The 15,331-nt window shown below is 53.7% G+C and overlaps 5 protein-coding genes across 5 annotated transcripts; 2 read left to right on the top strand and 3 right to left on the bottom strand.

Moving 5' to 3' along the window:
* Window positions 1–213: 213 nt before the first annotated feature.
* On the top strand, window positions 214–2,134 carry MYCGRDRAFT_111656 (uncharacterized protein; the record flags this gene model as incomplete). The annotated part of the gene is made up of 1 exon (XM_003847554.1): window positions 214–2,134. The coding sequence occupies one exon, from the start codon at window positions 308–310 to the stop codon at window positions 2,132–2,134; it is 1,827 nt and encodes a 608-aa protein (XP_003847602.1).
* A 611-nt stretch (window positions 2,135–2,745) lies between these two features.
* MYCGRDRAFT_111657 (uncharacterized protein) lies at window positions 2,746–4,347 on the top strand (the record flags this gene model as incomplete). Its single annotated transcript, XM_003847555.1, has 5 exons — window positions 2,746–3,108; window positions 3,169–3,304; window positions 3,355–3,647; window positions 3,703–4,120; window positions 4,181–4,347. The coding sequence occupies 5 exons, from the start codon at window positions 2,962–2,964 to the stop codon at window positions 4,345–4,347; spliced, it is 1,161 nt and encodes a 386-aa protein (XP_003847603.1).
* A 753-nt stretch (window positions 4,348–5,100) lies between these two features.
* MYCGRDRAFT_101876 (uncharacterized protein) lies at window positions 5,101–6,807 on the bottom strand (the record flags this gene model as incomplete). Its single annotated transcript, XM_003847695.1, has 2 exons — window positions 5,101–6,018; window positions 6,148–6,807. The coding sequence occupies 2 exons, from the start codon at window positions 6,805–6,807 to the stop codon at window positions 5,101–5,103; spliced, it is 1,578 nt and encodes a 525-aa protein (XP_003847743.1).
* Window positions 6,808–7,332, bottom strand: MYCGRDRAFT_51406 (uncharacterized protein; the record flags this gene model as incomplete). The annotated part of the gene is made up of 1 exon (XM_003847694.1): window positions 6,808–7,332. A coding segment is annotated over one exon (525 nt), but the record flags the coding sequence as incomplete, so codon positions are not given.
* Window positions 7,333–8,497: 1,165 nt separating this feature from the next.
* MYCGRDRAFT_111659 (uncharacterized protein) lies at window positions 8,498–11,974 on the bottom strand (the record flags this gene model as incomplete). Its single annotated transcript, XM_003847693.1, has 1 exon — window positions 8,498–11,974. The coding sequence occupies one exon, from the start codon at window positions 11,972–11,974 to the stop codon at window positions 8,528–8,530; it is 3,447 nt and encodes a 1,148-aa protein (XP_003847741.1).
* Window positions 11,975–15,331: the final 3,357 nt, after the last annotated feature.

Below are 15,331 nucleotides of genomic sequence, written 5' to 3' on the forward strand. Positions count from 1 at the left end.
AAGTTGCATACAGCTAGATTACCACATAAACAATTGCCTCATTTCATTTCAAAGCGATCCCCCAAGTGGTTGTTGAGATAATTCCCCTTCTTCACCAAATTAACGTGGTGGTGGTGAAGAGGATTTATGCCAAGGCGGGGGTGCAATGTTCAATTTCCACAGCCCTCGCACCGCAGGAGAGAAAGTCAATCCACTGATGAGAACGTCACTTCCATGAACGATCTCTCTGCCGATACAACATTCGCAGACTCGATGCCGATGCAAGCGAGTCTTCGTGGAGTGAGAAGCCTTCATCACCATCTCACCAATGGCTCGGATATTCGCAGAGGAAGACATTGAGTCCCTGATCCGCCACTTTCCGCCTCTGACTCTCGAGAATAACGACAGACCATGTTTGGTAACAAGCCACTCCGGCAACAATCTGGTCAGCCTTGCTCAAACACTGTCTCGATTCGAAGTTCTGCTCGGCCAGCAGCGTGACAGAATAGACAAAGCCGACCTCGCCAACCTGCTCGGTATCGAGCAAGGCAGTGAGCAGCTCATCCTCGGCGAGACATCGGTTTTCATATATCTCAGCGGAGATGGACGATCGATAATTCCCATCCCGCTGGCGGACGATATCCACGAAGAACTGAAAGACCGGGCTCGAAAATCGTTCGTAAATGTTCATGCTTTTGCGGCGGAATTCGACATTCGCAGCGAAGGCATTCAGCGATGGATCACATTCGACGCATCGAAGAAATGGCGAACTTTCACCGTGGACGATAAAGCTTTCCTTTGTTACCGATCTTTCAACGATAGCATCGAGTCTCGAATCCGAAAGTCCATCGACACAGCTGGTTCGGACATTTGTGATCTCACCGATGTCTTCGACGATGAAGTTCAAACGCCAATTCTTAGAGATCTTGCGGAAGCTTCGACCAAGGGCCGAGAGGGGGACATCTTCTCTGAACAGGGCCACGTGGTATGGATTCCAACGGACTACTCCAACGTTGTTGAGGAACGGGCGAAAACCGCGCAGCTCGCACACATACAGCAGATGGCGTCAGATCTTGAGGAGAGCCACTACTGCATGATCGAAGCTCGTACCTCTAGTTCAAGCAGCCCCGGAAGCACGATCGAGCCAGGTCTGGAAGTTCTGGAACAGGAAGTTCGAAAAGTGTTTCAGAGATGGCATCATGACAGTGCACAGCTACACACTGTCATGTTAAACAATGATCGCAACAAGCCGTCGAGGTCCTCGAATGCCACTCGGTCACGCATTCTGGTAGATTCCGTGGTGCTCGAGCATGAGCTGAAAGAGCTCAAGGCCTCCGCAGTTGCATCCACAGAGGTTCAGTTCCGGCGGGGCGAATCATCAGACTATGCGGGTATGGTGATCGACCAGCTGCTCAAGGAGTGCGAAGGTAGCAAGCCACTGCTTAGTCTTTTGCTTCGCAGTGAGCTAGCCCAGGAGATCCACCTTGCCGCCGAGATGGAACTCGAGCGTCTCATGTCACTTGAGCGAGAGAAGCTGGCGCAAATGTTTGAGGCTCGACTTGTACTACCATTTCAGCTTTATACGATTGGGATCTCGACCATCAAAGATCCAACTTTGAAGCAGCATCTGGAAGACTTTTTGTACGAGCACTTTCGTCGCGAGGTGGTTCCGCAGACCATCAAAGGAGCTCAAGATCAGAAGGCTCTTCGTGAGAAGTCAAGTCAAAGAGAAGTTGAGAAGCTCCGACAGGCGATCGTCGATGCTAAGTCGTTCACTGCCCTACAGTCGAGTATCTCAAAATTCTCAAAAAAGATCAGGATCCCATCGCCAAGCGATGAAGTACTTCACACTGCGAAAGTCCGGAGTCTGCATCAAGCTCTGAAGTCAATGCGTCAAATGACAAGAGGCTCGGATGTGTTGCAGAACTTGATCTGGATGCTTCTCGCGGAGAAGTCTAACGGGCTTTACATGAGTTCTGGCAAAGATACCACCAGGATGATCAAGCAGTACGAAGCTGTAGGCGAGGATGCTATGACAGCGAATCTCGTCAAATGGAGAGACCTGTTGAAGACCGGCCAAGAGTCAGCAGATGATTTGCAGGACATGCGTATGGCTGCCAAGGCCGCCGTGGACGGCGTGACTCCAGCGCAATAGATGCAAGCAAAGATGTCGATAAGCTCTTGCATACGAAACCAACAGCCACAGCAGCTAACTACTAGCGTACGGACTCGCTCCCGCTTCCGGAGCTCTCGCCTGCTCCGCCCATTGGTCATTGACCAGATGTTCGCATCTCTTCCTGGGAGGATGCCTGCCGTCTGCAGTGTGGACTACAACCACATGCAGGTCGTCAATGCAGGATGCAGGACGGGGCAGTGTGCCGTGCCCAAGCTCTCGAAGCCACGAGATCAGCGTTCGTGCGTTCGTAACAACGAACAATGAACGAGAGATGTCGCAGAATCGGCTCCATAGGAGCCAATATCGCTTGAGACGTTTTCGTCATGAACACTTTTCAAAACAGCATCGTAAATTCAAGGTCAGCGTTGCGAACTTTGCGCAACCTTATTTTCGGAAGTTCTGAACACCGACTCATGCGTTCAGCCACAGACGTCGCTTTCGGTAATGCTTTTCAATGCCCTTGACTCAAACCCATACTTTACTCCTCTTCATTGGCCCGGCGGAATATCTGTTGGAGCTATAGCCAGCATGTCTATAACGTACCTGCTGCCACGATGAGCAGTTCCGCCGACAGACGCCATGTCCCTGCCGCACCAGAGAACGGTGGTGTTGACCACGAGTTGTTGGCCGAGCAGTGACGAGTTATGGGCACATCTCTGGCTTCTCTTGTGGGGAGACCCACAACATACAACACCTTTACCTCTGCACCTTCCCGTGTCCCTTGCGATATGGTTCTTTGATTCTTCTGATATCGTTCACCAGACGCATAGGCTGGCCTTTGTCAGTTCTCCTCTGCCGTCTTCAATATGAAGGTCTTGCAATATGCCGGCACTCTGGCCTGTTGCATGCTCGGCGTCGCTTCTGCGACTCTGTTTGCTCGTCAGGATGTGCCGGTTGCTGAAGGCTTGGAGGCAATCAACAACCAGAGTGCGTCTCCGCTGCCAGAATGCGCGGTACGTTGATATGATCCAATTTATCGGTACGAGCGTATTGCTGACGGTGAGTTCACTCAGGGCCTTTGCTACGTCCAAGCCTTGCCGGAGTTCAACTGTCCCCTGAACGACATCACATGCATATGTCCCAACGCCAACCTCACGACTGCTATATCGGCATGTCTGTCGTCGAACTGCACGATGCCTGACCAGCTGAGTGAGGAAAACTCATACCTCCCCTTTATCGACCATTGCTGACCTTTCAAGTCGCGGAGAAATTCTCAAAAGACTCTTGTGGAGCCATATCGCGTGATGCAGCCTCAACAACTCGACGAGTGACATGGGTCCTCTTCACCCTTGCCATCTTCTTTGTTGGTGCCCGCTTCATTGCGCGACCTGAGCGGCTGCACGGGTCTGGCTACGGCACCGACGACTGGACGATACTCTCCTGCGTTGTCCTCTTGATCCCTATCAACGCACTCAGTCAGACGATGACGAATGTGGGATTGGGTACTGACAACTACACCAATTCTGCGGACGACATCACGACAATGCTGATGGTAAGTCTGGGGTCAGATGTACCCCAAGTACGAGTATGCTGACCTCGGAACGTAGCAATTCTTCGTGTTCCTCATCCTATACACGCTATTGGTCTTCACCACCAAAGTTAGCATCCTTCAACTATACCTCCGAATCTGGACAGAAGATGCCACTTCACGGTGGTTTCGACTTACCTGCTGGATCCTGATTCTTCTCCAAATCGTCACGATGCTGAGCTACTGCATCAGTATCATTTTCATGTGCACGCCCGTAGCATACTCCTGGAAATGGTGGGATGGCCTGCATTCCGGTCACTGCGTCAATCGAAAAGCTCAGATCTACTCACTGGGAGCGATCAACATCTGCTTCGATGTGATCGTCTTCATCCTTCCCCTCCACAACTTTCTCAAACTCAACATCTCTTGGAAACGCAAGATGGGCGTCTGCACGATCTTCATGGTCGGCGTCCTCGTCACGGTCTGCAGTATCATTCGTAAGTCTTCCTAACCCTCATCAACCCGATCCCAACCACTCTAACAGCACCTTTTCCTAGGCCTCCAATACCTCGTCAAAGTCGGCATCTCCACCAACCCAACCTGGGACTACAACTCCGCCGTCCTCTGGTCCATAATTGAATGCAACTTCTCCGTAATCTGCACCTGCATGCCCGCGACCGCCGGCCTCCTCCAACGCCTCTACGCCGCCATCTCTGGCCAGTAAGTCATCTTCCTTGCCCTAGCTGCTGGTTGTTTGGCTACCTTCTAACATCACATTAGCCCACAATCTATCAGCACAGGTTCCTCCAACGGCTCCAAAGCCCCCATCCACCCCAACAAACTCGATCCAGAAAGAGCCCTCACATCCGACGACATGCTACGCATGCGCGGCGAAGACCGAATGCTAGACGGCGACATGAACGAGATGAGCAGCACAGACTCCAACGCACCGACGGCCGTGGCGCGGAACCATGCCGGGGAGGTTCCGTTTGAGCTCGACAGTGAAGAAGAGGGCGAGAAGAAGGGCCATGTGTCGCTGTATCATTCCCCGCCGAGGGAGATGACGGCGACGGATCTGACGTATCGGGATGGGGAAGGGAGGTTGCATGAGGTCAAGGTTATTGACCGGCCAACTAGTGATGTGAAGGATCCGGAGGATGCGCGGCATGAGACGGCGGGGCATCAGTTGGAGAGGGTACAGGAAGGGGCGGAGGAAGGCGATGGTGAGGGTGGAGAGGCGGAGAAGGAGGAGAATTGGATATGAGGAGTTAGATGGCATGACCGTGGATCTCATTTCGTATGTCGTTAGATATATAAGTCGCCGCAAAGGTCAGGCAAATTCTTACATTGTTCCAAAAGTCCCATTCGTAAATTCTCGTATTAGATTTCCTTCCTCTCAAATGCCAGTCCCAAACGTCAAACCACTTATCATCAAAGAACCAGTCCAGGAAATGCGATCGCTAATCAGAAATCGCTATCAAAACTTCTCCATCAACGCCTTCCTCACAGTCCACATTCTGCCTCTCTTCCCAAAGATAAACATCGGAATCGTCGTTCCCATCAACGCCAGCTGCAAGCCTCCAATGATTAAAAACACCTCCTTGCTCCCATCGGCTTCCAACCACCGATTAAAGAATAAACTAAACACCAAACCATGCAGAACATTCTTGCTGAAATTCAACGTCACGAGTGCTTCGCCCGCGTATTGACGATAGGAGTCGACAGCGAAGGTGATGGACGTGGTGGAGCCGAGCGAGCAGCCGAAGGAGATGATGCCGAAGAAAATGGTGGGTACGATATAGTTGTCGCGCTCCTGGGCGGACCAGCCGTAGCCCATGAGGCCAAGAGTTGTGGTGAGAGCGATGGGAATGGCCATTACGAGACGGAATTCCGGTTCGTAGACGCCGCCATTCTTTCGGGCCAGGTAGCGGACGATGACATCTGAGACTTTGCCGGCGACGGCGGTGCCGAGAATACCGCCGACGAAGGGAGATATGTACACCAGTCCAGCCTGCAAGGCGGTAAAGTTGTATGTCTCCGAGGAGCGGTAGATGTCACTCACGGACTCGGAGAGGACGATCAGCCAGCCTACGGAGAGGGAGTAGACGAGGGCGCTCCAGAGGATGGCGGGATAGGCGAAGAGGATGAACGGGCGAAAGGCGACGCGGAACCAGGAGTCGGAGACGAGACGACCGGAGTAGGGAACTAGTTGCTGGAGGAAGGTTTTGGGCGGCGATGTGGCGTAGTGGGTTGTGTATGCGTTTCGTGGGTCGATATGGGCGGAGAGGTCGGTTGGGGCCGGGGAGATGGGCGTGATGGGCGTGTGAGGTGGCGAGTGCGAGTTCGTCGTGGCGGGTTGAGTAAAGTAGTCTTGCGCGTGATCCTGGGTGGTGGGCTGTGGACGAGGTGTGCTGGCGGAGATTTCGTCGGTGTCGTCCTTCTTCGCTTGACCTGAAGGAGTCTTCTCCTGCGAGGTCTCATCGCCCAGCGTTTCCTCATCGGCCATGAAATGTGCATGTTTCACCACAGTCGGACTCGGGTCGCCCTCGGCCTTTGCAGCACGACCGGGCATCTTCTCCGCCATTGGACTCGAAGGCTGCGATCCTGCTCCTTTCTTCCATTTCGCATGCAGACTGGACGTGCTGCCTCTGTGTTGCTTATGCTTATGCGGCCGAGGAGTGCGGTCCCAAAATGTCTCCGGAACGAAGAGGAAGAGCAAAACAAATCCGAATCCAACGATGATGGCAACGATCCAGAATACCCACCTCCAGCCCAAACTCTGAATGATAGCCGCGCTCACCAAAGGCACCAAGTTCTTCCCTCCAAGCAACAGCAATGTATAGATTCCCAATCGATACGCCTTTTCATGCAAAAAGTAAATCTCCGCCACCGTCGCACTGGGAAGGCACTCCACCGAGCTGACCGCCACACCCTGGAACACTCTCGCGACGATAAGACTAGCAAAGTTCGGCGAGAGAGCACACCATACCGACGACAGCACGAAGCATATCGCAGATACTAGGTAGACCGGCCTTTTGCCGTACAAGATCGCCGTCGGGGAGAGCACGACGGACCCCACACCGAGACCCATCATGTATAATCCAGTAGTGAGCGCGACTCGGGCGTGAGAGACGCCATAGTCACGGGCTACGTTCGTGAAGCCAGCAGCAAGGATCGGCGTCATGCCGCCTCCGACCATGCAGTAGAAGCCCAGAGACAGCAGAGCGGCATCGCGGCGCCAGACAGACCAATTCAAGGGATCGTTGGCGGAATCATCGGGTTGAGGCTCAAGGATAATCTTTCCGTCGGCGGTGAGTTTCTTGCTGGGCACGGAGGGAGGTCGGCGGCGGCGGGAGACCGAGCTCGAGCGAGACGTCGATTGATGCAGCACGGAGGGTAAAGAAGAGGCAGATGTACGTGCGGGTTGGTTCCGAAGGCCGAGAGGTTCGTTAAACTCGCTGACTTTGGAGAGCAGGAGGATAGAACCAGGAACCTCTTCCGTATATCGATCGTTCAATATGCCCATGTTCCACCTCGCAGGTCTCTTCTCGACGTTGTCCTCCAGATCTGAGCGATTGTCTTGCGGTAGACCCTCTTTCCGCTTGCTTCGATTTCCCAGTATGCCCTTCCACCCGACCTTCTTCTCAGCCGTCTCATTCTCTCGTCCTCCATGCCCTTGTCCGTGAGGCGAAACCTCGTTTTCGCTCATCTTCTCCTTCTAGTCCCGCGCAGAACTCGCCGTGTATTCGTGTATCGTAGCAATATCCGGTGTATCGTATGCAAGTCTATCGTCCACCTCTGGTTGATCTTTGATCAAGCAACATCCAGTATCCAAGTCGACCGGGCAATGCAAAGTATACTCCAGTAGCAATAGTCCGACCGGAACCAAGATAGAAATACAAAGAAGGACGAACTCCGACCTAACGCATCTCCATATACAAAAGCAGCAGACCGCCCCACGGGGTCATGCGTCCTCCTCCCAGGGTCTCTCTCGGCCGCGAAGGATGTCCTGCAGTAGCGGCTTGGGGGGTTGTTCGAAGCAGAGTCCGTCAGGCTCAGCTGATGGCACTCGTGACGGCGCGTCTTTCGTGATGGTGGTAGTCAGGCGTTCCGACTTGAAGTATTCGATGGAGGTATACAGCTGTGGTGTTCGTTGAGGACAGTCGTCGTAGAGGAATCAAGCATATGAAGCTCAACACGAATGTTGATGTCGATAAGACTAAGATAAGCATCACAGTGATCGTCGCTGTGACGCGAATCTTTCTGGGTGTGAAAGACGAGACGAGACGCGGTGGGGTCAAGTTTGGGACGTCACCTCCTGCAACCAACACCACGAGGCACACACTACCCAAAACCCAAAACACTTCCCTGCTATTCCGGAACATAAGCCGACATGCTCGAACCCTGACTTCGCACCGGAACCGTTCGCAGAACACTTGACGATGAGATCTTGGTCGCCGGATCGAAGCAGACTCGCAGCCAGTGCGCGCGTGACGAAGGATTCAAGACTCGCGTTTCTTTCACTCCCATGCCATGCCCATTCTTTAGCAGAGATGTCGGTGTAGCTCGACTAATAAGTGAGATCAACTGATCTTACTCCACATTACGAATACGAGTCGTCGATGTCATCAGACAAGGTTGCTTCAACTGTTTGCCTGCCGGGGCCCGTGATCGACCACGCCTTCCAGGGATGAACCCTCAGCTGGCAACAGGGTGAGCTAGTTCTATCCGGCTGATCCACGGTACTCGATGCCCAAGCGAAATGATCGTTGCGTGAACCCACCGTAGGCGACCTGGCGGGAGGACGAGAGACGGGATGAATTCTGGTAGGGTAAGATGTCCGTGGTATTGACCATCGGACTCGTCGAAAATGTAAAGATGCCAGCTCTATAGAAGTGAACAGTCTATTTGACCTCATTACGCTTGTCAGGTGATGATTCCTGGCCGCGATGCCACTCAACCCTCTCCCGGATCCTGTCCGCTGTAGTACTACTCCCATTATCCGCAGTCACCGAGCGTCCGTTAGACTTTGTGTCTTCTTCGTCTCCGCCAGTCTCCTCGTCGGCCCTCTCAAAATCTCTCTCGTGCACATCCTCGCCTCGACGGAACTTGTCCTCCGCGCTGGCATCCGTCATTGTGGAGCTCACGAGTTTCCTCAGTCTCTCCCTCCTTTCGCTTTCACTCTCGACGTCCTCCGGCACCTCGACATCCACGCCTGCCTGCGTATCTGATCTTGTGCCGGGGTCGTCGGCAACCTGCCCGCTCGCTTGCTCTGCTGTGAAGTTCTCTCGAGCCACGGCTTCGACTTGGCTCTCGGGCACTTTCAAACCAGTCGGCGAGTCGTCGACGAGATTCTCAGCTCCGGGGTTGTTCTTTTGCGCCGCGACTTCGAGATGACCATTCTCATCTACAGGAGTGCCCGGCGACCGCGGAGGCGATGACCTTGCCGGCGAGCTCAGTCCACTCGCTGGACGGCGCCGGGGCAGAGGAGGCGGAATCTGTCCGGTGCTGGAGCGGAGTACAGGGATTCTGCTGTTTTCGTGGCTAGCCTTCTTGCGGAGAGACGGGCTCGGGGAAGGAGTGAGGGAAGAGCGGGGTCGAATGGGAGAATCTGCGGTTTGTGTCGGAGTGACAGATTGAGATGTACTGTGCTCAAGATCTTGAAAGGGACGCGATGATTCGGAAGCGGTTCGGGAGAGCGGCAGAGACTGGTCGGATGTGTTCGCCGCATCGTCAGTGGGACCGCTGTTCTCTTGCCAGGGCTCGAACTCTTCCTCCGCAACTTGAAAAGCTCTTTCATCGGTCAAATCGTCCTTACTCCGCTGTTCTCGCAGACCATTGCTCTGATTGTCATTCTCTGAGCTCCCCGTGAGAGGACGTCGAGCAGGCAAGGCAGGCGCAGGCTTCCTCCGCACCCCACTAAACAGGGATCTTTGCGGTCCTGGAAGAGGAACACCCGGAGGAGGCAGTGGCTGACCACGACCCATGGGCTGGTCAGGCACTTTGCTAATCTGCTCGGTCCGTTCCCCCGGTCGAGACAGAGCATTCTTGTTCCGTTGAATCGTGTTCCATGCCCAATTACGCCCTGCGGTGGTGGCTGCGACGGTAGCAGCGATCACGTTGGCACGTTTTGTTTGGTTGGCTTGAGTTTGTGATGTGGATGCCGAAGAGGATGTCGCTGTTGTCGCCGCGGATTCTCCGCTTTGAATCGAGAAAGAGCGAGATGTGACCGGTGAGTTGGCGGTTGAGCCGTCCGACAAGCGTTCGCTCCTCACAGAATTGGTATCTTTCGTGCTTGCCGTTTCATTCGCATCGCCATCGTCCGCGAATTCTGCACTCTTGCGCGGCAGGATGGTGGGATCCCGAATCGAGGACACAGTCTTCGCCGCAGCAGTTCCTGCTCGATCTTTCAAATCTCGCAGCTCTTCCACGGCGTCTTTTGACGGCGGTGGCTGATTTGGATTGGCCCGACTTAGCCACGATCGCCTTCCCGTTGACGACGCCGTCCGCAAGCTCGCATCGTCCGCTCGCACCGGCTCCACATTCTGTCCGTTGATGGCCACACTGGGCACCTGAGAGGAAATGGAAGGTGATCGCAAGCTTTTCGGTCGTAGTGGTGACTTTTCTTGGCTAGCAGTCGTGTCATCCTCTGCATTGGAGGATCCGCCATGCCTTCGCTTGGCGTTGCTGTCGTCAATTGGCATTGTCGCAGCATGTCGCACCCTGACAAGATTTTCTTCTGATTGAGAAGTGATGCCCGTCGAAGCAGCAACACCAGACTCTTCGAGATGGAAGTCCGGCACCGACGCGGATTTAGCTGCTCTCTCTGCCAAGTTCTTCGTTGACTGGCGGGGTGATTCATTGTCAGGCTCTCCATCGTGCCGCCACAGGCCTCCACGTGCATGGCTCCCTCTTGTGTCTGCGAACGGAAATGGAATGTCATCCCAGTTCGGCTTCACCAGTCCTTCCGCGATGGCCGTTCGCACTCTTTCCTCGATAGCTCTCAGGACAAATCCGTATGTGATCTTTCGTTCAGAAACAACTGGCTCCACGCGGACCTCCATTTCGGGGACGTGCTCGAAGCAAAACCACATGCGATTTGAAGGAGGCGGTTTGATGTGAAGCAGCATAGGTCCACTGAGACGATTGATCGATGTTTTAAGTACGAGATCCACAGTCCGAGCTTTGAACCGCTGTCCCAAGTCGAGACGGGCGACGGCTAGGAAGGTAAGGGAAAGCCCGCCAGTGTATTTCATATCGGCACTGACAGTCATGTCGCCTGAGATGTTCAGGTCTCGCAGCTTGAGGTTCGAAAGTAGAGGTCCTGCATCGCCCATGTTGAGAGACTGGATCCTCAGAGACGGTATGTATGCGGGTTTCTGAATACGCGCGAGCTTCTTCTCGATCTTAAATCGAATAAAGTCGTTGAGGTCGTCCGTCCGGTTGATGGCGAGGAATACACGACCGATGACTGCGTTGAGTGCCCTAGTCTCCTGGGTGATTGCCGAGGAGTGCAGTGCAGACTGTAATTTGATCAGAGTGTCCACCTCAAGCGGGCGAGGTATTGGCGGATGTGATCGTGCTGCAAGAAGAGCGTGATAAAACGCTTCCTTTTCGATGTTCGTGCCCGAGAAGAGGAAGAATGGCTTCGCTGGCGGCGGTGCGTTGGCTTGCTGGAGAGCACCACTTGGCAGCTCGACCGGAGTGAGCACGATTGCGGTCCGCTTGATGAAGAGATCTGACTCGGGGATCTTCTTCTCGTCAAGATCATGTTCGTCATGTGCGCCAGCTTGCAGCGAAACGTTGTGATGGGCCAGACTGATGACATGCCTGACCTCGACCTGACCGGGCGTGTCATATAGCATCAAGTGACCATGTCGGAGAACAATGTACAGCACTTGCGCCGGCAGAGGCTTCCGTCGTGTGGCCTGCGAATCTTGTTGATCGTCGGGCTGTAGCAATGTGCTGGTTGCGGGTTTGTTGCCAGCGAAGACCGATCTGTACATGCTCTGGTAGACGGATACGGACTCAGTCGAGGTGTTGCCATCGCCATTGCCGCTGTCTCCATTGCCGGTTTTTGTTCCCAGTGCTGTCAAAGCGGCCTGCAGATCGTACTTCCTCAGCACCGCAAATGACCCACTCGCAGCGGCATCTTCAGAATGTCTCCTGTTTTTGTCCTCATTATCTCCCTTCGCATCTGCATCGTCTTTCCTCTTCTTCCATGCTGTCTCTTCTCCTCCAATCTCATTCCGCTCCACTCGGGGCTGAAGGTACCATGCGGCGGCAAGCAGTAAGGGAATGAATGTCAGACCGCCGAAGATGTATGCGAACAGGAGGGTCCGGAAGCCCATTATCGGCTGCTCTCATGGCACATGGTGATGTTCACTGCTCGGCTTTATGAACGTGTGAAGTGCGGAAGCTGATCGTGTCATGTCTCGATGAGTTGGAAAGTACGCGACCGCCCCGTGTCATGGGCTTGATAGGAAGCTTGATGGGAAGCTTGATCGGAAGTGAGGCTGATGTCACGTTGCTTCGGCAGACCGCGCAGTTCCCGTTACTCGACGACAGCGCTCTTACATTGACTTCTTACCTTGCCATCAGCTCATAAACCTCAAGCTGGAACATGGAAATCACGATGACAAGAGGAGAGAAGAATAGAAGACGGTACTGTCATTCGCAAAAGCAGCCAAGCGGATTGCTACCGTGTACGATATTCCTCGGACTTGCGAACCCTCCATCTTGATCCCACCTCGACTTATGAACAATTTCCACCTCCATATCGCTCGCCATGCAGCCGGACGCCTCAAATGTCGTTGAGAAATCTCTGCCATTCCTGAGAAGATTGTCTGTTCGGATTCGCCTGAGGGAGAGAGAGAGAGAGAGTCAGCTTCTTGACTGCAATCTATTGCAAAGAAGAGAGGCATCAAACGCACCCATTCGTCACTTCGGCCCACCTAGGCCTGGAATGGCACGCCAACTTTGCCAGTGGGATCCTTGGAATCGGCATTGTCTTGCTCATCGTGATGCTCCCAGTCGAAAAGGTCGTCCAAGTGTAGGGTCTTCTTGGGTGATGGTGGCCCAGTATAGCTCGCTTGCGCCTGCGGACATACCGGCTCTGGGGGGTTGCAACTACAGCACGCTTGCAAAGAGGGAAAAGGTCAGCAATGGCTCGAATGCAAAAGGTGAAAGGACAGACTGAGCATGCTGGCATGGCCCGAGAGACAAGCTCGGACCGCTGCAAGCCTTCTGCCCTTCGGATCACTTACCTGTGCGGAAGCTCCCATCGTTGTGATGCCCAGGGAAGATTGGATCCGAACGGGAGAAAGGGTTCCAGCAAAGGGCAATATCTGCAAGCGCCAGGAGCGAGACGGCGATGTGGGTGATGCCGACCATTGTTGCTGAACCGTGTGTCGATGTCGTGGGTGATGTGCGAGAGAGATCAGAGATGGAAGAGTAGATGAGCAGGAAGTGGACGGGGTTATATGGACGGGGTTGCCATTTTTTGGGAACCGCCTGGAGATGTTGGGTACTGGTTGTGATTCCATGGTTGACTTTCGGCTTACCAGTGGGAGCTCAACCTCTATGGGCATTCCGACTGACCTTCTCTCTCCCCTCAAATGGTTGCAAGCCTTGGTTGACTTTCAACAGCTCCAGCAATAATTGCCGGTACACATTGCCCAGAAGTTGAAAGGCCAAGATACAATGTCCTTGGAAAGAAAGAAAAGGCACAGACAGAGTCGCCTCCTGGTCCAGTCCCCAAGATCTGCTCTCCCGATCGCCTCGTTCCCTCCATTCTCCTGCCCATACTACGTACTCCATGTCGAAGAAGTCCAAGTCGTGCGGTGCAGTGCAGTCTGAGCGGACCACGGAGGTACTTTGCATCTCTCGAGGATTAGCACCCAAGGGCGACCATCTGGTATATCGACATACCACCGGTGTCGCCGCCCCGTGTGCGCTACGACATCCGCCTTCAACCTCATTTTGTCGGTGTAGTACGTATGCCGTTGCGAAGATGCCACACCGCCGGCATGATGACAATGCGCCGTCGCCCGCCCGATGTCCGCGCAATGAGAGTCGTGCGGACGGAAGCCTTGTCCGAGTACGCATATATATCCCCACCATCAATGTGAGTGCCATAGCTTCGCCCGTCCCGACCATTCAAATTCCACCAACCAGCGGAGTCCAATTGATCAGCTGCGTCTGCAGAAACATGACCAAAGCTGTTGCTCTTCAGGTCCTGAACATAATTCTGTCAGACTTTCTTCAAGAACTTCGGGGATCCTCTATCAGGCTCGCCGGAGCTGTTCCAGCAGCGCGCGATTAGAGGTGTGCCGAGATTGTTCTCTCACTCATTGGTGCGATCTTCTCGTTGGCCGACGATATCGCAGCGAAGCAGATTTACGAAGGATGCGAAGGATGTGCGCAGACCATCGAACTCGACCTAAGGAAAGCTCACAAGTACCTTGACGCAGGAACTGGCACGAAGCCGACACTGAATTGACAGGTGAGCGGGATCCAAGAGGATCACGAACGCAGGTCGAGGACTATCAAGTCAAGTCGATACCGTGCTCTAGGATATACGCTGAGACCCGCAATCTTCTTCCTTTGGCACCTGCCAGAACCGACAATCGTCACGCAACTCGTTCCGCAGTTCTTGTCGATCTGCTGTACAAATGGGGGACTTTTCTGGAATGCGGTGTCAACGGTGCAGACCTAGGAGCGGCGACCGAACGGTGAACTTCTGCTGGTGAGTACTTCAAACCTCTCTCACCGCGGCACATCTGGAGCTATGAACTCGATATTAAAAAAGATCTCACGATGTTCAAATCGAAGTTCCACGGACCCACCTTTCGGAATTTCCTGCCGCCGGGGAGCAAAAATTGCAAAACATACAACACTACGGATTCCCCAATTGTCACCAACTTGAGTACTAGTGTAGCGATTAGATGATTATCATGGCTGATCGGACGGGAAGCCGATTTTTCATCTATCTGTGGTCGTATGTGTTGATGTAAAAGTTTTTGTCTACATAATGCCAAACAATCAGGTCGTTGCTCGGCGGGCTCCAAGTGCTGGTCTCGAAAAGCTCTCACCACCATGCTAATTGCCAGGCTATGATCACCCCAGCTCGGCTACTTGTGAGCGCGTGCAAAGGGATTGCCCGACTGACGAGCGCCCGGCCGCCAAAATCTCAGCACGCTCCAGCCGGGACCTTGTATCCTCCGACACAAAGGTCAAGTTCAAAGCACAAATGTCAATGGAGTAGCGTTTGCACCCCTCTCCCGGCCCGGCAGCATGGTCTTCCAACAACCAAATACCCATCCCTGAAGGTCCGACTACATACGGAGTATGAGTGCCGATCCGAAGCCCGCCTCCGCTCTCCAACAACGGCGCCAACAGTAATGCGGGGCATGAGGGAGCCGAATCTGTGGAGTAATGATTCTAGACCTTCCACAATCGCACTACCAACAGTCCTGCGTAAGCCGATTATGCATGCGGCTGACCGAGATCATGTTGTGGATCATCAGACTGACCATTAGTGAAGTGCACGTAACTAGTGCTAAGGCATTCCTACACATAGATAGCTAAAGTAAGAATCTTACACTTAAGATTCTCTCTGTATGATAATATATACCTGCTAATTAGAGGTCTTCCTCTACTTAGCTTAAGCCTAATTACAACAGGTTATAAGCCCGGCGTAACTACTG

Source organism: Zymoseptoria tritici, chromosome 13 (genome assembly GCF_000219625.1).
Source record: "Zymoseptoria tritici IPO323 chromosome 13, whole genome shotgun sequence".
NCBI lineage: Eukaryota > Fungi > Ascomycota > Dothideomycetes > Mycosphaerellales > Mycosphaerellaceae > Zymoseptoria > Zymoseptoria tritici.